This window comes from Onychostoma macrolepis, chromosome 18 (genome assembly GCF_012432095.1).
Source record: "Onychostoma macrolepis isolate SWU-2019 chromosome 18, ASM1243209v1, whole genome shotgun sequence".
NCBI lineage: Eukaryota > Metazoa > Chordata > Actinopteri > Cypriniformes > Cyprinidae > Onychostoma > Onychostoma macrolepis.
The window spans coordinates 31767019-31791925 of record NC_081172.1 but is presented as its reverse complement, the minus strand read 5'-3'; the positions used below and the strand labels follow the sequence as shown (position 1 = coordinate 31791925).

The following is a 24907-nucleotide window of genomic DNA, read 5'->3' as shown; positions in this document are numbered from 1 at the left end:
TTTTAACGCGTTAATCGCTTGATAAGGTTTGACCCCAACTTCTTCCCGTCATCGCAGCGCAGAAGGTTATCTATCATTGTGTGATGAGGGTACAGCGAACCAGTGTTGCCAGGGTAACGGCTCAAGTGGGCTATTTTGAAAATACAGTCGCGGGAAAAAATTACAGAGCCGTGGGTTGCGGTTTTTTGGGCTACTTTTATAATGTACCGCGGCCACCCAAAGTGTATATAGACAAATAAAATTAAAAAGATCCTTTTACTAATGTCTATTATACTTTGAATGTATCCCTGGCAACTTAAGAACGGAGAGGTGGTTGTAGCATCACAAACAACGCGAGTTTCAGCAGAGCAGCAGAAATGAACATGACAACAGCCACTATAGATTATATAAGATAATAAACACGATTACGATAGATATGGTCTGTATGTGATTTTTTTAGATGAATGTGTTCATCTGAAATGCTAATTTGTGCAGTGATATAAAAGGCTATAAATAGCATATTTTAATAACAGTAAACGACCAAATTCCACATGTGATCGCAAAAGGAAGTTATTACAAACACTCGATGGTGGTTTGAAGTGAGTTCTGAGTAAAAGTGTATTATTAATCTCATAAATTGTCTTCTGTAGCATGATGCTAATATTAGCTCTAATGCAGCTGCAGAACAGGTCCAATTCTTCATAATGCATTGTGTCATAATACCTCACGTAAGGTCGCAAGAAATGTTTTTTTGTATTTAGAAATACGTTTGATAATAGTTGGGTAAATGTATACTGAGTTTGAAGCGATGTGGCTTGGTAAATGTTTTATTGCCAGTTTAAAGGCTGATAACGGCTGAATAAAAACAAAAGAATAATGATAAAAGAATAATAAGGATTATGTCTCATACCTGGCGGAAGTGTGAAAGGTTCTGTTTCCTTAAACTAGTTTCATGCATTTCTTTTTCAACATTTTTTCAACACATTTACAGGTAAATCCTAGTATTTTAAAATTGTGATTAATCATGACAGCACTAATAATATATATATATATATATATATATATATATATATATATATATATATATATATATATATATATATATATATATATATATATATATATATATTTATATATATATACACATACATATATATATATATATACATACATATATATACACACATACATATATATACACATACATACACACATATATATATATACATATACATATATATATATATATATACATATATATATATATATATATACATATATATATACACACATATATATACACATATATACACACACATATATATACACATATATACACACACATATATATATACACATATATATATATATATATATATATATATACACACACATACACACACACACACACACACACATGTATTCGTTCCGAACCGTCACGGTACGGACATCTCGGCTCGGTGCACGAGGCCTTACAACGAATACAACGAATTCACCCCTAATCCAGAAGGGGGCGCCCGCAGTAATGCAATGCTGCTTGATAACCGCCAGCAGAAGAACAGCGAATGCCATGAGTTGCGCACTTGAAAACAAAGCCCACTAGACAGTGACCATGTGCTGATTCTGAATGCGTCTCTCACATAGACTGACAAAGGAGTAGGGCAGAGTGGGGGAAAATTTTGCTGTATATGTTTAAAGCAAACTGCTTTGTCAGAATGAGGAGCATTTTACCCCACCCATGGGGGCGTTTTTAGTACAAATGTAATTTTTGTAAAAAAATCTAGTAACTTGAAATCTCTGGACATTTTTCATACTTGGTTTATAATTTATGCCACTGTCACTAAAACTATGATAACCTTTTCAGACATATTTAACTTTTGTTTCACCGAGAAAAAAAAAAAAAAAAAAAAAGACATAATCCTTAAGGGGATCGTTTTCCCCCACTCTACCTTATAATTTAAAAGCTTGCGCACTCAACTGTTTGGGAAATGGAGCTTTGTGCTCGTGTATCCTACCTCTCTCATTCGGCACAAATCCAAATATTCCATAATATTTCCATATTTGCGATGTAACGTATCTGAATGCGAAACTATTATTTATTTATGTAAATGATAGGCTTTGTACTTCAGTCGCGTTCCAACGGTGAGACAGAGGCGCGCACGCTGATGTTTGGCTCACTGTATTTTATTTTGATAAAGCACCAACTGTGTTGTCAAGTTAACAATGCCGGAACTGATGTGTTTTGTGTGTGTGTGTGTGTGCGCTATCACTTCAACTGTTTCCTTATACCAGCATAATCAACTTTAAACACTTATTGTCTTATTAATAATGCATCACTGTATAAAGGTCAGCTTTTATTTGTGTACATTCACAATGAAAACAAAACATTGTGCTTTTGTAAAATAAAGAAAACAAACAGGATGTCATACCCTGATTATTATGTCGCTTTCTACGATTTGAGTTACCTTTCTGTGAACAAATTAAGCGCATCACAAAAATTAACTGAAACTCAGCATATATAGGCTACGTTACGTGTCACACTCTTTTTTCCCTTGTTTATCTGTAAACTAAATCAAATATATTTCAAGAATTTATTCCCTATATGTATGTACTGCAGATTTTATATTATATTATATTATATTATATTTTATATTATATTATATTTTATTTATATATTTATATATATATATATATATATATATATATATATATATATATATATATATATATATATATATATATATATATATATATATATATATATAATTTTTTTAGTGGTGTCAAAATTAGCACGTTAACGCAGGCGATTAATTTTTTCAGTTTAACGCGTTAAAAATATTTAACGCAATTAACGCAGGGGCAGAGCTAGGGTTGGCCACCCCTCTCACAACTGCCGTTTCACTTTTTCTCTTGACAAGAAGTGCATTTATTCAGTCGCAGAGCGTCTTTACAAACCGGAGATGTTTCAGACGTGCACTCCACTTCACTTCAGCGTCAGGCGCGAGTCAAACGAGTGCGGAAACGGTACTGTGCTCGCAGCGCGTGCTCTTCCATTGCACGCACAAAGGTGCCGGCGCGCGGTGTAGCCTGCCCTGTATCATTTCATATCAAAGCGCGAAATAAACTACGAGCATGCAATGTTGTGGTCAGTTAAGTCATGATGTTACCAAAAAGGCGATTAAAGCTGCCTTAAAATTGTGCGTGGCTGCGTGCATGTAGCCGAATATATTTTTTATGAGTCACATTTAAGAACATGTCTCTAAAATGGTTTTCAAAACTTTCCTGGAGCAGCTCAGCACTGTCTCCCTCATCTAACACACCTGATTCAACTCATCAGCTCATTAATAGAGACTTTAAGACCTAAAGTGCGTCAGAAAAGGTGATGAGAGAAAATACGATGCGTGTCAGATCCGCGTCATGTTCAGCAGCAACAGCTCTTAAAGAAATAACAGCCAAAATAACCTAATAACCAGCTGCTGTGATGTCTGTTCATCAAAGGACAAAAAAGAAGAAAAAAGAAATAAAAAAAGGAGGAAAAAAGATAGCTTTAAGGATTCATCAATATTTAATATAGTATTTAGTGTTTGATAACTTCAATTTCTGTATATTTCTGCTGAAAGGCACAGGTAAATATGACATTTATAATAATGGGTTTATGTGAAGATTGTTTTAAGTTTAAGAGTTTTATTTTTTAAAAGTCTAATAAATGTTAAAATTGATATCTCTCAATTATACTGTAATGTTGAATGGCTGTAGTCAATAGGTAAATATTGGGGTGGGGGGGCAATTTTATAGAGAAATCAGTATTGGTATCAGTGATACTGGCCTTCAGTCATAAAAAAAAGATGCCATTAAACAAATATTAAAAAATATACTGTCTTTATGTTGTTTGTACATTAATTTGAAGATTGAATGTGAAATTATTGCAATATAAAAGTATATTTAAAAACTTTAATGTTAGGGGAGATTAATCGCGATTTAATTTCAGAAAAATGTGCGATTAATTAGTTGTTTTTTAATTGGTTGACAGCACTAATATATATATATATATATATATATATATATATATATATAATGTAATAATATTTAGTATTTTCACATCTAGGTGAAAAAAAAAAAAAAAATAGTAATTTGTACTACTGTCTGTTCAAAAAGAATGAAAAGACACTGAGCATAGTAGATTTGTTTTACTCTGACCGAAATCATATCGAACCGTGACATCTGTGATAATGTGATTTTGTGATTTTACCTAATGTGATTTTCCCCCACTTTCACTTTTTTTTTTACTTCAATTAAAGGCCTTCTTTGATCATATTTACCAAGAGTATGAATAATTTTGAGCACAACTGTATATATATAGATGGATGTTGATTCAGTCCAGTAAGTGTTCAGTTCAAATTATTACTAACAATCTAAACAATATAAACACATTCTTACGTTTAATTTATACAAATCAGTAAAGCACAAGCTGAAGATGGACCTTTGTACAGTTATCGTAAAAGGCATTTTACATGCTAAAAATAACTATCATAAACCATAATTCCGATGACAGAAAGCATGTAGTAGATAAACAGGTTTTTTTATCATGTTGATCATTTAAAGCACTTAGAAATCGGTGTATCAAATATGATACATTAAGTTTTATAGGGTTAACGTCCACAGTGTTTCCGATCATTGGTTTTTCCATTCATTACCCAGCAGCATGAGAGGTCGTCCTGAGATGCCGGCGTTCTCCAGGTGCAGGACGGTCAGACTGCCGCTGATCCGCAGAGCTCTGGCCACGAACGGAGCCGAATGGTCCAGCAGCGGGGTGTTCCGGGCGTCCAGGTACTGCAGAGAACTCGTCTGGAGGCACACAGACACATGAGGAATGAAGCTGAGCAGATCGACTCTTCATTAATGTGTGAACCGAGCATAACTCAAGCCTCACCTTCCTCATCATGTGCGCGGCGGCCTGCCAGCCGCGTGTGCCCATGTGCTTGTTGCTGGATATATTGAGATGAGTGGCAGATTCATAGTACTCTATCATATCAAACAAAGCGGACGCTCCCTGAGAGAGAAAGAAACACACTCTTTATTCTGTACAGCATTTCAGAATTAATAGCAGTCTGTTCTGTGTTTATTCTGCAGAAGGAGATTATGAAAGGGATGCAAAACACAAACACATGCAGACAACCTGAGTTACCATGACAACAACCTGCTGCATCTGTTCAGAAACTGATGAGGAAAAAAAAAAAAAAATTATATATATATATATGTTTTGATTTATTTATGATTTAACACCATGTCAGCAGCAATGGCTATATTCATGGCAAAAACAATTCAACAGCATCATTAAAACCATTCAATCAATATCATGTTTACAATAACAAACTCAACGTACAAATAAAAATAAATAAAAATACAAATTTAAAACTAAAAAATGCTGTCTAGTATAATTTAAAAATGGACACTCTATTAAAATATGTTTTATATTCAAAAGACTCATTCTTACATTAATCACAAACTTGTTTTTCTTCCCCTTTCAATAGATAGTGTCTTGTGACCAATTCGACATCTCGTTTACACAACATGGTTATGTCTATTTTCAAAACAATAACAGTTAACTCCTTGATTTAGTACCGCATTCACTTCATACAATTTGCTATGTATGTAATCATTCCATTTGCCATTTATCATAAATGTACATATTCAAAATAGGTTTGACGTCAGACGCTGGTATTTGGCATTCTGTTATTTACAACTTAAGTGTTTCCTTAGCTGCTTAATCAGCCGGTTCATTTCCTGAACATAAAATGTGTTATTATGTTATGTTAATTAAGAAATTACAAAATATTATTATGGTACATAATGTACCTGTACATATACAGTTAAACCGAAATTTATTCAGACACCTTCACATTCACCATAGTTTAGAAAATGGTACTAAAATATGACGAACTCAGAGTTAAACTGCGTCAGAACAAATTAATCTTGATAATGTCAGATAACTTTGATAGAAAGGTATGTAATGAATTAGGTTGAATAGTTGTACGTTGTTAAATTTAAGTATACAATCAGATAATAACAATTTACCTCAACCAATTACCAAGCAATGCTTCATTTTCTTCAGTCTGTGGTGTAAAAAGGTTGTATTAGCAATTAAAGAAAATGAAAAAAAAAAAAAACACTTAAGCAAAACATGGTCAGGTCAAAGTGTCAATTTTTGGTCCCAAATTTTTATCAGTTTTACTGGTAGTCCATTCTATGAAGAATTTTTGGGCATAATATATGTCACAGTTGTGACATATTATACCTATTATATTATATTATCTCATGAACGTGGAACACACAACACTATTATACATTATGTACTTAACACACATGCTTATTTACATTTCAAATTTGCACATATTATATCTGTACATACATAACTGTCACAATTGTATGAACTATAGTGTCCTGCACCCACTAGTAAAAAAATATCAAAAATGATATCTGGTGTCTGAATAATTTTTGGTTTCACTGTATATATAAAAATACTAAAGTGCAGTTTTGAACAAGGAAGTTATTTTTACTTTCAACACCAGCTTGTACGCAGTCAAACACATGCACTGAGCAGTGCTGTCATCAAAAATCACCCTAGTACGAGACAAACTAATGTTTTATTGAGAATAAGAGATTGATCTGAAGAATGAAAGCTGTATCAGATGCATGTAAACACACTCGCTCAGTCTTTCTCTCATAATACTTTAACTATACATAACACACTGCTTTTACTACAGTAATACAATAAACTTTTAATGAAGCAACTCAACGTTCCTTCGTTACTCTAAAGTGATGTTTTGGAATTAGTAACAGAGGCTTGGGCTCAGCTGTTAAACTGACAACTTTAGATTTGAATCCATGGCGGAAGGAAGTAGTTCTGCACAAAAGAGGGCTATATATATATATATATATATATATATAAGGACTGGTAAGTGATTAAAATTTTTAATCTAATTAATTACATGATGTGGCGATTAATTAAATCACACATCAAATTTGGCTCCCAAGAATCATTGTTTAAATCATCAAACAGACATTACAAAAAGTAGCTTCGGCAAGAAATATTTAGTTTAATACAATTTATTAGGCCTACATATACTCTTTTGGACCATGAGGGTGAGTAAATGACACAATTGTCATTTTTGGGTGGGTGAACTATACCTTTAATAATTTATTTTATTATTACAACTATGGAAATATGAAATTATTTCTTTAATGAAATGATACTCTAAATAAACTATAACTGCCAGTAGGTGGTGGTAAATGTCTTAATCATTAAGTCATCGAGTCATTTATTCATTTGATTCGTTCAAATGGCTGATTCATTCAGGAGAGAAGTAAATGGTTCTTTATGAATGGTTCATTGAATCATTAGGCTTTTTCAACTTGAAGCAGATCACCATCAGATCGATCGGTGTGAGACATCAAAGTACCGCAAGAGCTGTAGAGAGCAGATGGCTCCTTATGCTTTTGAATCGCTCTCGCGGTCCTTTCAGCTGTGCAGCGCCGCTTCAAATCCAATGCGCCTACAGCCAATGGTTCAACGCGCCTAATAATTCACCCAATCCGTTCAAAATATGCATTAAGAAATGAAATGCCGCTTTGTGTTGCTCGGAGACGAACAGATCTGCTTTGTCTTTATATTTTCATTGTCAGAACTGAGAAAAACAGACAACATTGTGTCTAAAACAACACAATATTAACTTACTTACTGAACTGTTGTATAAGATCACTATCACACTTGCACTCGTGTGATAGGCTATTGCTCGTGTGATATTGCATAACTATATGATGTAAATATGAGACAAAATCTCAAACATATCTTGAATTTTAGGGACATTCTAACTACGTTCTCTAGGCTCCATCACGCAGTGACTTGTTGCCCTGCATCATATTTGTCAATCAATCAACTGTATGAAATGTCAGATGACCCACATAGGTCTGGGGCGGGGCAAGTGCATTAAATGTGTTAATAATTTTAATGCGTTAAATTACCAGCCCTAATATATTTATGTATATGTGTGTGCGCGTTTTTGTGAAAAGTCAGGACATAGATTTGTATAATGACAAAGGTATGACATAGATATTACAAGGTGAAGGTGACTTTTCAGGACATTGACCCATGTCCCCACTTTTCAAAACGCTTATAAATCATACAGAATGAGGTTTTTTTTTGGGAAAGTTGAAATGCACAGTCTCCTGTAAGGGGTAGGTTTAGGTGTAGGGTTGGTGTGGCAATAGCACATACAGTAAGTACAGTATAAAAACCATTACGCCTATGGGATATCCCCACTTTTCACAAAAACGAACATGTGTGTGTGTGTGTGTGTGTGTGTGTGTGTGTGTGTGTATGTATATATAAAATGAATTAATTATAATATAAATGTGATAATCTTTTTTTTGCAAGGTAACATGTCCAGTTGTACTATATGGTAATATTCATATAAATGTGTAAGGATGATTAGTTGTGGGTTTTTTATTTTATCCTGGTTGAAGCCCCAGAATGTGTCCCCTATGATGTTGTAAGTGCTGAGATTTAGTCTACATGTCTATACATGAGCTCAACTATGTATATATGTGTGTCTCAAGAGAAAACATGGTTTTGTTTCCAGCATCTTTACACTAGAGATTTACACTGTCCTCTAAGCAGCATGAGTCACACAGTGATCTCAGACGAGACGAGACAAAGAGAGCAGAGAGAGAGAGAGAGAGAGAGAGAGAGAGAGAGAGAGAGAGAGAGAGAGAGAGAGAGAGAGAGAGAGAGAGAGAGAGAGAGAGAGAGAGAGAGAGAGAGAGAGAGAGACCTGACACAGAGAGAGAGGTTCTACAGTAAGGTCATGAGCTGAGCTCCTGAAAAATTTAGATAATTTAAAAAATATCTTCTAAAAATTACAAAAAGTAGTAGATTCAACACAAAACAACATCTAAACAAATATTTTGTTGAAGTTTGGACAGTTTTTTTTTTTTTTTTTTAAACTGCACTTGAATGAGGTAAGTTCAGGAGAAGCAAATCACAGCTAATCACAGGATAACTGTCTTCAGAAGAATATATTCATGTCGGAAAAGATAACATAAAACAACAAAAACAACAACTAAGATAAAAACCTTACAGAAGAAGAAAGGTAAAGACATTTTAAATAAGAGTGCTATTTCATAGTATATTCATATTTCAATGCTATTTCTCTGTGAGCTTTTACTTGGAGGAACAACAGAAAGAGACATTTCGGACACAACTGGACTTTTTTTTTTTTTTTGCATCAGTATAAAGTTATTTTTTCCTACGTTTTGACTTATTTTTCAATAACTTTGTATCCTGACCAAGAGAAAATAAACAAAACACTGGCAGTTAATTCAGTTGATTGTTTACATTCTAAATCAGCCATGCTGGCCATCTTGGCCCCGCCCCTTCATCTACCCTCAAAAGAGTTCGGAGAAATCCAAGCAACTCCTCAGACAGAAGCAGATGAAGGAAACACCAGAAACACTGTTTGCTAACCAAGACCACAGTGTCCTGACTAACCTGCTCTTCTACTCTGAACACAGCCTTTTATGGCACACTGCTTTCTGTCAGCATTTCCCCTTCACCAAGAAAAGAGGCATCTGTAAAGGCAGACAAATCCTAGTATTTGAAGATACTGAAAACAACAACGAAACAAGATTTTTGACCTTAAACTTGTATCAAAATGGCACTGTCATGATACAAGGATCAAAGTATGCTTTGAATTTGAATAAAAGAAAAAAAAACACTTGCACTGTCTGATGATGAAGAGGATCATCCCACACAAGTTAACAACAAGGATCCAAACACTGATACCTCCCCTGGAAAATCAGACCAAAAGATCGCAATGACTCCAACAACAATAACGTCAATGTCAAGAATGAAAGACAGTTTATCACTCCTGGCGGTAGAGGTAGTAGAGCTAAAATAATTCATTCTCTCCCACCTAAGCAACAACAACATTCACACAGGGACAAATGATTTAAGGGCCATGAAGGGCCATGTGGCTCCTGTGATCAGAGAGCTGGCAATCAGAGCCTCTCAGCGTTTCCCAGACGCAAAAATAACTCTGTCCGCATTACTACCACGCACCGATGTACCATTCCACGTGATTCATGGAAATAATGTGGAACTCTCCAGAAGCTGTGCGCTTATTCCTAATGTTCATCTCGCCCATCACAAAGATATACGACCACATCGTATGTATGACCGAGTGCATCTCAACAAGCAAGAAGTGAAAGTCTTCGCCAGAGTGATGAAAAACACAGCCCTTGGAAACGCACCGGAAAACAGCAGAAACTTCAACAACAAGAGAAGCTCTCAGCCAACTAGAGCCCAGAGCAGCCGCCGGACCACCATCACAACACAAGAGCTACGCAGCGGCAGTTCAACAACCACAAAACCCTGCAGCTTCTGAACTCAACCAGATAAGACGTCTGCTGAACACCGTCTGCTGCAGACTCATGATATAACTCACACATATGTACATATACACGCACACACTTTACAGACAAACCTATTCATGAAGTCTCTTAAAATCAGTTGTTGGAATATACTAACAAGTCTGCAGACCAAGACTTACTCAGCAGTGTAACAGATATGGACATTTGTATCTTTCATGAAACGTTGTGTCGCAGTAATGAGGCTTTACATTGTCCAATAGGATACAAAGAAATTGTTGTTCCTTCGTTAAAAAATTCTAAAATAAAATATGGCCGTGACTCAGGTGGAATGCTTATTTGGCAGAAAATACCATTTGAAGCACTTGATAAAAATTGAAAATTCATCTATTTGGCTTGAAGTGAAATCAGTCATATCACAGCATAATCTCTACCTCTGTGCGCTCTATATTCCACGACTCTCCCTATTACAACGAGCAAAGCTTTCTAAAGCTACAGACCGACATCTTGCACTTTCAAGAGGACATATTCTCATATGTGGAGACTTAAATGCCAGGACCGGAAGATAAATTGATTATGTAACTACTGTAGATAATAATCACATATCCAACGACACCACTTTCATTCTTCATTAATTATCACACCAAGAAACAGCTATGATAGTTTAGTCAACACCGATGGAAAACAAGTGTTAAACAACTTTGTAAAGTTTTAGGGCTGTACATCATTAATGGCAGAGGAGATAGTTTAGGCAGATTCACCTATTGCTCCAGATTAGGAGCCAGTGTAGTCGATTACTCAATAACAGATATTGATCCAAACTTTATTTATGCCTTCACAGTTAGACCTCAACTTCCCTTTTCTGACCACTGTCAAACAGTGCTTTACTTGAAAGTCATGTGACAGGGTCAGTACTCCTCCCCTCAAACATGAAAAACGGTTCCCTTTAAAACCAAAACTCAGTTGGAACCAATCGAGTGCTGAAAACATGAGCAGCTCTGTTATACTAAAAATGCTGGACGACTTTGTCCACAGATTTCACTCCAGACCAGAAAATTACTAACGCTGATTTTGTTTATTATTGTATATAGTTATACAATATAATTATAATTACCAATATAATTATTTTAATTGAGACATGGAGTCGTTTAGACTCCAAATCCAACACTCCTCCAAACAACAGAGAGCTGCGTATACCCTCAATCAAACAGCCTAATGTTAAAAACGAACTACATGAAAATTTGCTACATGAAACGATTTGTGCAAATCCGTTTCGAGCTACATTCGTATGTGGTTTGGAATCCCATTCAAATCGCATTTCTGGAAATCAGTTTCAGTCTGAACAGTCAGATTGGATTTAGAGTAGCTTTTTCACGTTCTCACGCCATGTAAAACGTAAACACATCAGACGTTTTTGCAGAAAACATGCTGAACATTTTTGTAGAAACAAGCTCGTGTTGTTGCGAAGTGCAAGTCAAGCGGAAAAAAAAAACAATACACTGCTAGTATACATACCTCTTCAGTATACATAAAAAAAAAAAATGGACAGTCAGTTATTCAAATCCGATTCCATCCGGATATGCACAAAATCAGATTTGGGCTGACAGTCTGAACGAAGCTTTAGTTTGCCACCTGTGGCAGTATGTGAAAAAAGGAAACAAACATATTTGGATAAAACTTAAAAAAAGAGACTTTGTGTTTAGATGAGGACCTGTACCTATGTGCCACATATATCTCCACACATGAGTCGCCTTATTACAATGAAGACATCATCTTAACTCTACAGTCAGAGATCATATACTTTCAGTCTCTTGGCCCAGTTCTGTTAATGGAGGATCTGAACGCTAGAACATGGAGAGAAGCGGACTACATTAGTTCAGATGGAGACAAATATATTAACAGTTCACATATGTACCAACAAAAACGTTTTACTAAAGCACGACAGAATTATGACACACAGTAAACAGACACGGAAAACAGGTCCTGCAGCTCTGCAAAAGCCTGGGTCTATACATAGTTAACAACAGAACAAAGGGTGATTCTCCGAGTCGACTCACCTACTGCTCCTGTCTGGGCAGCAGCACAGTAGATTACGCCATTACAGATCTACACCAAAGCAAAATCAACTATTCACACAGTGATGCCACAGCTACCGTTATCCGACCACAGCCACATAGTCCTCAGTCTGAACACGTCAGTGAATCTTCTGCCATCTTCAGAGCAGAAGGTTAAACTGTACCCCTCCCCTCCACATTTATATGGAGTAAAGACAGTCCTGTCCAGTATGAAGCCAAGCTCCACAGCACTCATGTGGAGAACATGATAGACTCATGTCTACTGATTTGGTGAAGAGAAGAAAATGATCAATTTAGCAACAGAACAATTAACTACAATTTTCTCTACAGTGGTCAGAAAAGCCCTGAGAAAAAGAAAACATTACAGATGTAAAAAATAAATTGCTAAAGCTGGTTGGTTTGATAAAGAATGCCAAAAACTAAGAAAAGAATTGTGATCATTATCAAAAAAAAAAAAAAAAAAAAAAACACAGAGACCCTGCAAACCAACAAACACGAGCCACATATCAACAAACCCTTAAAATATACAAGTCACTGCTAATACAGAAAAAAGCTGATCACATGAAAATAAAGCTCAACAAGACTGAGGAGGCAGTCCATCAAAATTATTTTGGGAATTATGGAATAATTTAGATAAATCCAAAGAAGCTAAACACATTCCCATCCACGACCCAAACATCTGGACCGAACATTTCGGAAAACTCTATTTACAAAATGAACCTACCCTTACCCAAAAAACATCTGGCCTCTGAACTACATGACCTAGAATTCACTACAAAAGAGCAGCTAAACCATTTCATTAAATTAACTAATAGGCAAAATGAAATCCCTAAAAAATAAAAAATCCTGTGGCTTGGATGGAATATCAACATATACAACGGGAACAAATGCTGTGTCAAGATCAATGACAAACGAACGGATTATTTCAGTCAGACGAAAGGAGTCCGTCAAGGCTGCAGCCTCAGCCCGACTCTATTTAATATCTATATTAATGAACTGGCATCAGCACTTGATAAGTCCTCTGGTCCTGGTCTGACCCTCGAGGGCAGAGATATTAAATGCCTCCTGTATGCAGACGATCTTCTGCTCTTGTCTCCTCATGAAGAGGGGCTGCACCAAAGCCTCTCCATTCTGGAAAAGTACAGTAACGATTGGGCCTTACCGATAAACATGGAGAAGTCAAAAATCATGATCTTTCAGAAAAAGCCTCGTCTTGCTGACAAAAAATATGAGTTCACAATTGGTGGAACAATTCTTAATCACGTCACCTGTTATAATTATTTGGGTCTGACGATCTCAGCCTCTGGACAGCTCAATACTGCAATCTAAGATCTGACGGATAAGGCACGCAGGGCTTTTTACAGTATAAGACGACCCCTGTTCAAATTCAACCCACCCATTAAACTGTGGCTGAAAATCTTCGATAGCACCATCAAACCCATTCTTCTCTACGGCTGTGAAATCTGGGGCCCCAAATTTAAATTAAACTATGAATCATGGGACAAAAACCCTGTTGAAATTTTCCACCTTGAATTCTGCAAAAACATCTTGGGAAACGCAGAAACGCCTCGAATCTCGGCCGCAGGGCAGAACTGGGCAGATTCCTCCTGTCCTCCTGCCATCAATTGAAGGACTCTGCATGCAGAACTCTGTAAAACTATATTACACGTGCACCGGCACACAACAAATAATGCATGCAGGGCAGAATTAGGCAAATATCCTCTAATCATAAAGACACAAAAAAGGGCAATTAAATTCTGGAAACATCTGAAACTCAGTGACCACCCGATCATATCATTATAAAGCCCTGCAATACCAAGAGATGAGCAAAGAAAGCAAGCCCTTCCCTCAGCTGATCCAGAGCTTCAGTCCTGATGCTTCACTAACATCTACTGATGCTCTGAATCACATCAGAATCAATCAGATTACTGCACAAATCAAACAGAGTTACATCACTCACTGGCAAACACAAACACAACAGCAGAGTAAGATGCAATGCTATTCTGCCCTAAAGAGAGAGTACAGTATGGCAGAGTATCTGTACACAGTGTCAGATCAGAAACTCAGAAGCACGTTGACCAGATACAGACTCAGCGGACACAAGCTGATGATAGAGACGGGCAGACACAGAAAAACATGGCTGCCCCCGGAGCAGAGATTGTGTTCACACTGTGATCTGAATCAGATGGAAACAGAGCTGCACTTCCTCACAGAATGCTCCAAATACACCGACATACGGACAGAGTTCTCTGATAAAATACAGCAGATCCATCCGACATTTAAAACTCTTTCAGACCAGGAGAAGATGCCGTATCTGTGAGAACACAAGAACTGCTGTGTGTTTGCTGCTCAATGTGTGTCTGTCTGTCACCACAGAAGAGAAAACACTCAATCTGCCCTGATCTGATGTTTCCAGTTTATCTAGATTATATTAAAGGGGTGGTTTACTGCGATTTCACTTTTTTCATTTTAAATAGTGTGTAATGTTGCTGTTGGTGCATGAACAGTATCTGCAAAGTTGCTGCGCTGAAAGTTCAAAGTAAGCGGAGATATCGTCTTTTAAAAATCAGGAAGTTTAATGCCTACAAAAACGACTCATATGGGACTACAACGAGATACTTCCCGGGTTGCATACGTAAAAAACCCATAAATTTGCATCAACCCCTCCCTCCGGAACATGCCAAAGAGGGGGCAAGGCCATGTTCTGCGGCTGTGTCGAAGAGGAAGAGTTATAGTGGAGAGTTGTAGCCATGGCGTCGAAACGGTGTTATTTTCACCCAGCTGTCAGGTCTTCTGTGTTCGGGCTTCCTACGGATGCTGTAGTTCCTCAACAATGGTTAAAATTTATGTTTGATTATGTTCCTGACAATTACAATCCTAATTTAGCTCTCTGTGCTGCACATTTTACGGAAGACAGCTTCCAGAATCAAGAGAGTTCAGAGTTCAATGCCGGATTCACACAGAAACTATTACTAAAACATGGAGCAGTTCCGACTTTAAAACCAGAGGCAGCAGTTGTTGGGCCACAACCTGTAAGTAAGATTTCATAATTTTAAATGTATTTGCATGTATAATTTCAGACGTAATGTTTTAGTTTTATCAAGGACGTAAACAAATGCCAACGCTGGCTTTAGTAGCCAGTTAGTTAAATGCTATTTCGTGTGTCTATGTCAAACGCGTACAAACATTTTGGACCCGAATTTGTAATTATGTACTAATTTTGTAAATGTATTTTCCATGTTTACTTTATGACGTAATTTTTCGATTTGATCAAGAACGTAAACACAAGCCAACGCTGTTTGGTTAGTAGCCAGTTAGTTCGATGCTATTTTGTGTGTATAAGACAAACGTGTACAAACTTCAAACAATTATATGTAATCACAACAGCAAACTTCCATTCAGAAACGTTTGTAAGAGCCGTGCTTGCGGAAGTTCTGCTTGACTCTCTTCATTACCGCTTTCTGGGTCTGATTCTGGCTCAAACTGATACTGCAATATTGACGACATTATTTACATTTGACCGGAGCACATGCAGCTGTCGCCCGTGAAGGTAATGGGCGTGAAGTTTCCGGACGATGTGCAGTACGCAGTTTAGCCAATCACAACACACCGGCCCAACTAACCAATCTGAGCCCATCGCCTGTTTCTGAGGGAGTGGTTTCAGAGAATCAGGAAGTCAACCGGTCGTTCAAATGACAGGAGAAAGCGGCTTACAATAAAGGTGAAATATATGAAAAATAAGGCGTTTTTTAACAAACGAAACACGAAGACATGTTATATTGCACCCCATAAACACAATCAAGCAAAGAAAAAAAGCAGTAAACCACCCGTTTAAACCATATTACTCTGCTATATTACTTAGATGTACATTTTGCTTCTGCAAATCTGTCTAATCCCTGATCTTATTTTTTATTTTCTAGTTTATATACTTACATACATTAGAAATTTGTTTTGCATTACATGCTTAATACTTTTATATATTATTATTACTATTATTCTTTTTCTTTCTTTCTTTGTTAATACATATATGCACTATTTGTAAGCAGCCCAGCTGCAATTGCTTTGGCAATACAAATGTATAGTTTTTGTGATTTATTAGTCATGCCAATAAAGCACCCCTTGAATTGAATTGAATTGAATTGAGAGAGAGAGAGAGAGAGAGAGAAGGTACATTTCCATTACAGATTTGCGATATTTTATAAATGTCAATAAAAAACTATCGCAAAATGACGGTGTTTCCATTAACCCATGTTATGCGACTTTGTTTGAATTCAAATATTTTAAAAAGGAGAACCAGAAGCTGCTTGGTTACTGACATTCTTAAAATATCTTCTGAGTTCAACAGATTTGGAACATCATGAGGGTCATTTTTGGGTGAACTATCCCTTTAGGAACTAAGAGCATGTAGGATGATTTGTGTAATTGTTTCAAATAGTTTCATCAGTATTTAAAATAAAAAAATATATATATATATATAAATAAAATCACTTTCTCAAATAATGCTAAACATTTTGCATGGGGTATGTGCTTGTGACAGACTGGCCCACATTCACACTCTGCCGGCATACAGAATGAGGACAGAAGTGAAGCTCAGCAGTGTTTCATTGATCAGATCTCTTCTGAGGTGCAGCGTATGGTGTTGAGCTACACCCTGAACACACACACACACACACACACACACCCACCCTATAAATACAATTTCTGCATACAAGAGCTCTCACAGAGGAGGCGGACAGGCTCAACGTTTCTAGAGGAGCCAAAAGAACAAGAACAAGTACAAAGCAGTTCATAAAGACGGTTTAAAGAGAAAGAAGATTAGGAACAGCAGGAGTGCAGCAAACACTTATAGACACAGAAAAACAAAAAAACATGCTGATTATGGTACTGTGGCAGGGGGACAAAAACCTGCCATGGCCAGACAAACTTCCAACAACACTTAAGGAATAGTTGGAAACGGGCAGGAGAAACTGAACCCAGACTAGCAGTTATGGGCAATAAAATAAAAATTAATTAAATTAAATTAAAATACAATCAATTCAAAAAAAATAATTACATGAAAATAAATATGAATAAATGAAAAACAAACAAATAAATATATACATAAATAGTGACCTTTAGAATGTGTGTACACAGTACATTTTTTATTGCAAAAAATAAATATAAATTATATTAAAATCAATTCAAATATAAAAAAAATGAAATGAAAATAAATGAAATAAACAAATAAATAGATATGTGAATAGAGATGGTCAGAATATGTGTTCATAGTACATATTTTATTTAAAATGAATGAATTAAAATACAATAAAAAATAAATAAATTACATTAAAATAAAAACAAACATACATAAATAGTGATTCTTAGAATGTGTACATAGCACATCTTTTATTTCAAAAGAGCAAAAAAAAAAAAAAAAAGGAACAAAAAAAAAAAAATCCAGTTTTTCATGACACTCCTTAAGATGTGGTGTTAAGGAGTGAGTGTGTTTGTATATATGGAAGATGCTGAGATCCACCCAACTTATGACTTATGGCAAAATGATTGCATTAACTCAAACACAGTAGTCAGAGGCCAGGAGTGACCTTAAGTAACCTATTAGAATCAGACTGAATCTCCAGAGCTCCAGATATCTGTGTTTATGTTGGACAAACACAAACCGTGTCAGAACAGCACACATGTATTCACACACAGAGACACATGCCTCAACCAGAGGGCTGACGAGCATTTCCATCGCGTAACGGCACTGATAAATGAAATCACAACGCTGCACTCATCACAACAGAAGCTCAGACAGTTTTAAAGATAGAAAAAGAATGACCCTGCGGTCATAGAGCTGGTCAGGAAATGAGATTGGCAAGAAACTCAATGAGGTAAAAAAAGAAGAAAGAGAAACACTCACATCCTCGTCTAAGTTTGTCTGTTCCAGATCCACCACTTTAAACTGCACTCTCTTAAAGATCTCCTCCAGAGATTCACACGACTTATAGTCCAGCTTCTCTCCTACAGAGGAAAACACAAAGAGAGAAAAAGACAGATATTAGATTCAACTTTTGCACTGATACGGCTCTTTATATTCTTTATTTTGTAAAAACACAGATCAAAGTCAAACACATAGTGATGATTTTTCTGCTACTTTCTTATTTACAGTAAACTTGAACAATCTGATGGTGAGATCAGCTCGCCTACGGACACACACCCATTAACTACACAAACCAAACAAGGACACAAACCAGTCTTAACAGGTTGAACCCAGCGGTGAACCTGCGTGTGTGTGTGTGTGTGTGTGTGCGCGCATGAGAGTGAATGAAATGGGTTCTCAATGCATTCTCATGAATTAACTGTTCATTATTCATGGATTGTGTAACATTAAATGTATATAATATATATAAAATTCAAAATTTTGTGGTTGGTAAGATAAAAAAAACAAAAAATTGGTATTTTTGAAAAATAGTACAATTTAAAATAGCTGTTTTCTATGTGATTATACATTAAAATGTAATTTATTTCTGTGATGCAAAGCGGACATTTCAGCATCATTACTCCAGTCTTCAGTGTCCCATGATTCTTCAGAAATCATTCAAATATACCGATTTGCTGCTCAAACAACATTTCTGATTATTATCAGTGTTGAAAACAGTTGTGCTGCCCAATATTTTTGTGGAAACTGTTATCCACTTTATTTTTCAGTATTCTTTGATGAATAGAAAGTTCAAAAGAACAGCACTGATTTAATATAGAAATCTTTAGTAACATTATAAATGCCTTTACTGATCCATTTAATGCATCCTTGCAGAATTAGTATTAATCACAACTTGGAATGGAGAAAAATGGAGTTTAGGATTTTTTTGAATGCTGGTTCAAATATTTAAAGAAATATTTTAACAAGGTGCCTAAACAAGGAAAAACTCTTCATATTGAAAAACGTTTCATAATTTGATTACATTTTTATGACTATTCCAAGACAGGAAATATACTGTTTTAAACTCCCTGAACTTTCAATGACCGTGCAGACACTGAAGTGATAAGGAGATTTTTTAGCTCACCTTTGAGTTCTAGGCACTCGTTTCGCTGTGTCAGGTCTTTTAAGTCCTATGGAAAAAAAATAAAAATAAGTAGAGAGAGTTTACTATTGAGAGATGAATATTATTGGACAGGTAGGTCATTGGTATAACTAATGTTTAAAAAGTGTGTGCGTACCTACACCTACAGACACAAGAAATTAATCAAATACACTGACTAATACACTGTTTGTGTGCGTGCGTGTATGTGTGTGTGTGTGTGTTGTAAAATGTATCTGGGTTACCCTACACACTGACAAACAAACGGACTAAGAGCTGAAAGCATGCCAGTATAAATGCTGAACTGATAGGCCTGAAGGCTGTGTAAGCACCGTGATGTCTGTGCTGTGAGACACCAGGGGGCAGCGGCCCTAAACATGTTCTGTGATCAGCAAAGACTCGGAAGCATTCAGAGTCAGCACCTGACATTTAACGCTGCCATGCAAGCAGCATCTGACCCTGAGCTTTCTAGTGTGACTTCAATGAGCCTTGTGTTTCTGCAGTTACACAAGCCATCTGCGGTCATCTTTACTCACCAATCACAGACAGCACTCGTACAGGGGAGGAGGGAAGCTGTATTAAATATATATATATAGAGAGAGAGAGTTTTATTTCACCCTCATGTTGCATTCCTCTCATTTTGACCCAGAAATGATTTTCCCCCAAAAAAGTTCATGTTATGCTTGTAAAACTGCTGATGCATTTCTTGTTATGCTACATTAATCACCAAATGTTGTCTTAAATATTTTCATCAATTTGTTTTCTTTCAACTAGCACGGGTTTTGCATTTTTTTGGTTTCATTGATCTGAGCTCATGCACTGCAGTTTTTCAGCGAACATTCACAAAACGATCCACAAATAATGCATTATTCACTCAAAAACGGAAGTGCATGAGCTCAGATCAATGAGGCCTACAATCAATCAGTTCCAAAAAGAAATACAAAACCTTTGCTGATTGAAAGAAAACAAGTTGATAAAAATGATTTTTCAGAAAGGCTGGTCATTTTTGACCAGGAGCACCAAATTAGGTAAAGGATTTTCAGCCCAGCACAAGGGTTAAATGCTTATTAAAGGTTTACTAAAATAATATTAAGAATAAAATATATATTTCAATATATATATATATATATATATATATATATATATATATATATATATATATATATATATATATATATATATATATATATATATATATATATATATATATATATATACACATATATATATATATATATATATACATATATATATATATATATACACACATATATATATATATATACACATATATACATATATATATATATATATATATATATATATTTTTTTTTTTTTTTTTTTTAAATAATGCGGGTCTTTCTGTCAATTTTATCACAGACATGTATACATACACACACACACACTGTTTTAATTTTATTTTTAATGTTATTGTTTTTATTATTGCACAGTGTTTACTATGATTCATCTCCAATCTTATCTACAGTATAATGCTATTCAATCACTGCTCTCAAACCCGGAGGATATATCACGTTTAAGATGGTAAAACCAGTTATTTTTGAATAACTCTGGGATGAAAAATATGAATATATTTGAACAACTCCAATTTGATCTAATACGTGTCGATTGTAGCCTATCGGACAGTAAAATAAGTGCATGAAAGCAATGCTAACATTATTACTGTTTAATTAATAAAGATAATAAAGATGTATAAGCTCGTTCGATTTTATATTGCTCTTTAACGTGATATGTTTGTATGGTATTCTTGCATTTAAGTAAAAAGCTAGTCTGTCTCTGAAGTATTGTGAATATATACGCCTAGTGCGCTCCCATTTAAATCATGCGTCGGAATATCATGACAACATTTTCCCTTGTTTCGTCATACCGTCATTAATGATTTAAAGCTTCCGGTTATCAAACGCAGATTGTGAAAAAGGCAAATTGCACTCAGGAACATTCTTAGCATTTATCTTAAAAACTTCTTTCTTAAAAAGATTTTAATGAATACGGCTCCTGCATGGTTTACCCCAAAAGTAAAAAATCAGTACAATGGCACATGGCTGCAAATAGCAGGTTTTTAAAGTTTACCTAATTATTGAGAACTGATCTCCAGAAATATGACAAATCCCAAAACAAAATAAAATTGTTCTAAAACACTAATTTTAGTCATGTTTTAAAAATGATTAATTCAGCTGTGCCGTTTGGAGGTGGGAACTTCACTAGGATAAAACACACACCTTTCGTTGCATTTACATAACATGTAATAATATATAACGTTATACTATATATCATCTGTGCAGAGTAAATGGACATAAAAGGAGCATTAATCCAAGTAGCTCTCTTTTTCAGCACATTTCTTTTACAGGCCTGTTTGTGAAGTCATTTTTCCAAGGGTGACTAAGCAATTAGGAGAGAAGAACAAGCGCAGACTGAGGTGGTGGAAAAACACATACGTACACACGCACACAGTAATGACCGGCTATTTTCTGCCCTGGGGACTCCCAGTGGAAATTTACCATCATCCCCTTGGAAGGGTTTAACAGACTGATGCCTTTCTGGACAACTACAGGTTACACATACCGCACAAAAACACAAAAAAATCTACACTTGCAGAGAAAAATCAAGGAGAGGAAAAGTAACAGATGGGAAACACAAAAGAGCGGGACATGAGAACGGAGGGAAAGAGGGAGGAGAGCGGCAGCATGTGCTGGTTGGTGAGTGATTGTGGGTGTTAGCTGGCATCTCTGTGCAAACATCAGGCCACGATAACATGCTTTCTCTCTGTCTGTCTGTTTTCAGTGACTCAGCGAGGAGCAGATGGGAGAAACTGATCTGCTTCACTCCGGTCTCATTATAACACCTGCCGAGTCTCACCTGAAATCTTGCATGCACTTTTTGAAGTCGGCAAGAAATTAAAATTCACCCTGTCTATCCCTCATATAATGCATTTTGGTCTGTTAGGACCTGGATGAAATACCTGGATGAAATACCTCATTTCTAATTTTTTTTTTTTTTTTTTAAGTAAAATTGTTTTGTTTTTTTAGTTTGCAGAGTACTATTTATGTTGTTTGAATACGTAGGCTTCATAAATTTGGACTATTATTTAAATAAATATATTTATATAGAAAATAAAGTCCTTTAGAATTTAAAACATTTAAATAACAGTTTATTTTGAGAAGAAACTGCATTAAACACTTAATAAACAGTTGATTTTGGATGTGGTGTTTTTTAAACTCATAGTGAAGCCAATAATGAAAGAAAGCAGGTTGTTTTCAGAGCACAGCAACAAACCAGTCAAAGCAGTAACATACTACAGATAGTTTAGCAAAGTCTGGCCAATAAATGAACAGTAGTATGAATATGAAGTTCTAATTCTTTGTAATATGTGACCCTGGACGACAAAACCAGTCTTAAGTGTCAATTTTTCGAAATTGAGATTTATACATCATCTGAAAGCTGAATAAATAAGCTTTCCACTGATGTATGGTTTGTTAGGATCGGACGATATTTGTCTGAGATACAACTATTTGAAAATCTGGAATCTGAGGGTGCACAATAATCTAAATATTGAGAAAATCACCTTTAAAGTTGTCCAAATGAAGTTCTTAGCAATGCATATTACTAATCAAAAATTAAGTTGATACATTTACAGTAAGAAATTTACAAAATATCTTCATGGAACATGATCTTTACTTAATATCCTAATGATTTTTGGCATAAAAGAAAAATTGATCATTTTGACCCATACAGTGTATTTTTGGCTATTGCTACAAATATACCCCAGCGACTTAAGACTGGTTTTGTGCTCCAGGGTCACATATGTCTATTGATCATGTCCAATCTGAGAACTGTTTTTTTTTTTTAGGCAGCCATGAGTTTTAAGTTCAAAGGAAGTTAATTAAATCAACTGATTTCAATTAATGTTCTAATGTTCTAATAAATTTAATATGAACAAGAAAGAAGGTGGTTAGCTGCACACTGAATCCAATACAGACTGGAAAAGTCTACAAAAGCACTTTTTTTATTTTATAAATTGCATTGTGCAAAAAGTGCATGCGAGTTAAAAACAAATGGACACGAGCAAGCAGACGTTTCAGCCTTCAGAAAATTAAATATATTCAAATAAAAGTTCTCATTCACATTTAAAAAACCTGAATTTTTCGATTTTTAAATTAATAAAAATGGGCAAATGTAGCAATAACATGGTAATAACACAGTAACATTTAAAACTGAATATTTTGTGCATTCACTCATTATTTAAAACGTATTGATCATCTACAATACCAAACTTTTCACCCTACATTTTTTTATTTTTGAATAATCCGATTAACTTTTGATATACGTCACAATATGTAGTAAATCTGTCGCTACTACAGTTTCATTGTAACTTTAAAGCATTTTAAAGTTACAATGAAATATCGTAGATGTCACAGATTTATAACACTAAGGGTTTTTCCCCCTCCCTCTTTCTGATAGTTTGCAGGCTGATTTTTGGTGCTGAGCCATTAAGACTCTTATGTAACTGTGCTTTGTTCCATTGTGTATGTGACCAATTTGACCCTTTGAAAATCATAACATTAGTAATTAGAGCACATAATTGCTATATTTGTTTTAGGAAGTCATGTAGTTAAATGTTCAGTGACAGAAAACAGGCACGTTCATGTTGAACTCTAAACAAACCAATAAAACGCTATATGCAAATTGCTGATGTTTGGGAATTTGACTCTGAATGTGTGTGTGTGTGTGTGTGTGTGTGTGTGTGTGTGTCATCAGGACAGGAAGCCGTGACGGTTTGTTGACTCAGTATGGTATGTTTACAGTGCTGTGTCTATAAGAGGCTTGCAGTAAGCATGATGCAGGCAGAGCGAGTCAGGAGGCATGTGACTGTACGGACGCCAGAGGCTGGTGAGGTTATACGTTTGTGAACAGAGCACAGATGTAATCCAGAGCAACAGGCCAAATGAGGATACAATAGAGGTTACTAATGTGCGCGATCAGGCTTCCCTTTTCTTCTGTGAGTGTGAATTTAACACTTCATGACCTCAAGCAGAACGACAAGGTCTTGAATAGTGATGCACTGAAATTTTTACTGAAACACTGAAAATAAAGATTTTATTTAGCTCAAAACTAAAACTAAAGTATTAATTAACTAATTAATTAAAATTACTTAATCAACATTCAAATAAAAACTGAGTTGTATATTAACATTTAAATTGCACATAATTATTATTATTATATTCAATTACAATATAATTATATTTCCACTCCAATTTGTCGAAATACAAAGTGTCTGAAATAAAAACTTGCTTTCATGACAGATTTATTCAAACGTACATTAATACAATGCATTAAAATAAAAAAGTAAAAATA

The 24907-nt window shown here is 35.4% G+C and overlaps 1 protein-coding gene across 1 annotated transcript in view; it reads right to left on the bottom strand.

Annotated features, from left to right (window-relative positions):
* The window catches only part of ppp1r37 (protein phosphatase 1, regulatory subunit 37), a 55128-nt gene that overhangs the window by 12063 nt on the left and 18158 nt on the right, over nucleotides 1–24907 (bottom strand). Inside the window, exons 3-6 of the mRNA XM_058750635.1 lie at nucleotides 19523–19568; nucleotides 18379–18479; nucleotides 4910–5029; nucleotides 4674–4824 (exon numbers count right to left, since the gene is read on the bottom strand). Coding sequence (XP_058606618.1) covers nucleotides 4674–4824; nucleotides 4910–5029; nucleotides 18379–18479; nucleotides 19523–19568 — 418 coding nt within the window. The remainder of the gene's footprint in view (nucleotides 1–4673; nucleotides 4825–4909; nucleotides 5030–18378; nucleotides 18480–19522; nucleotides 19569–24907) is intronic.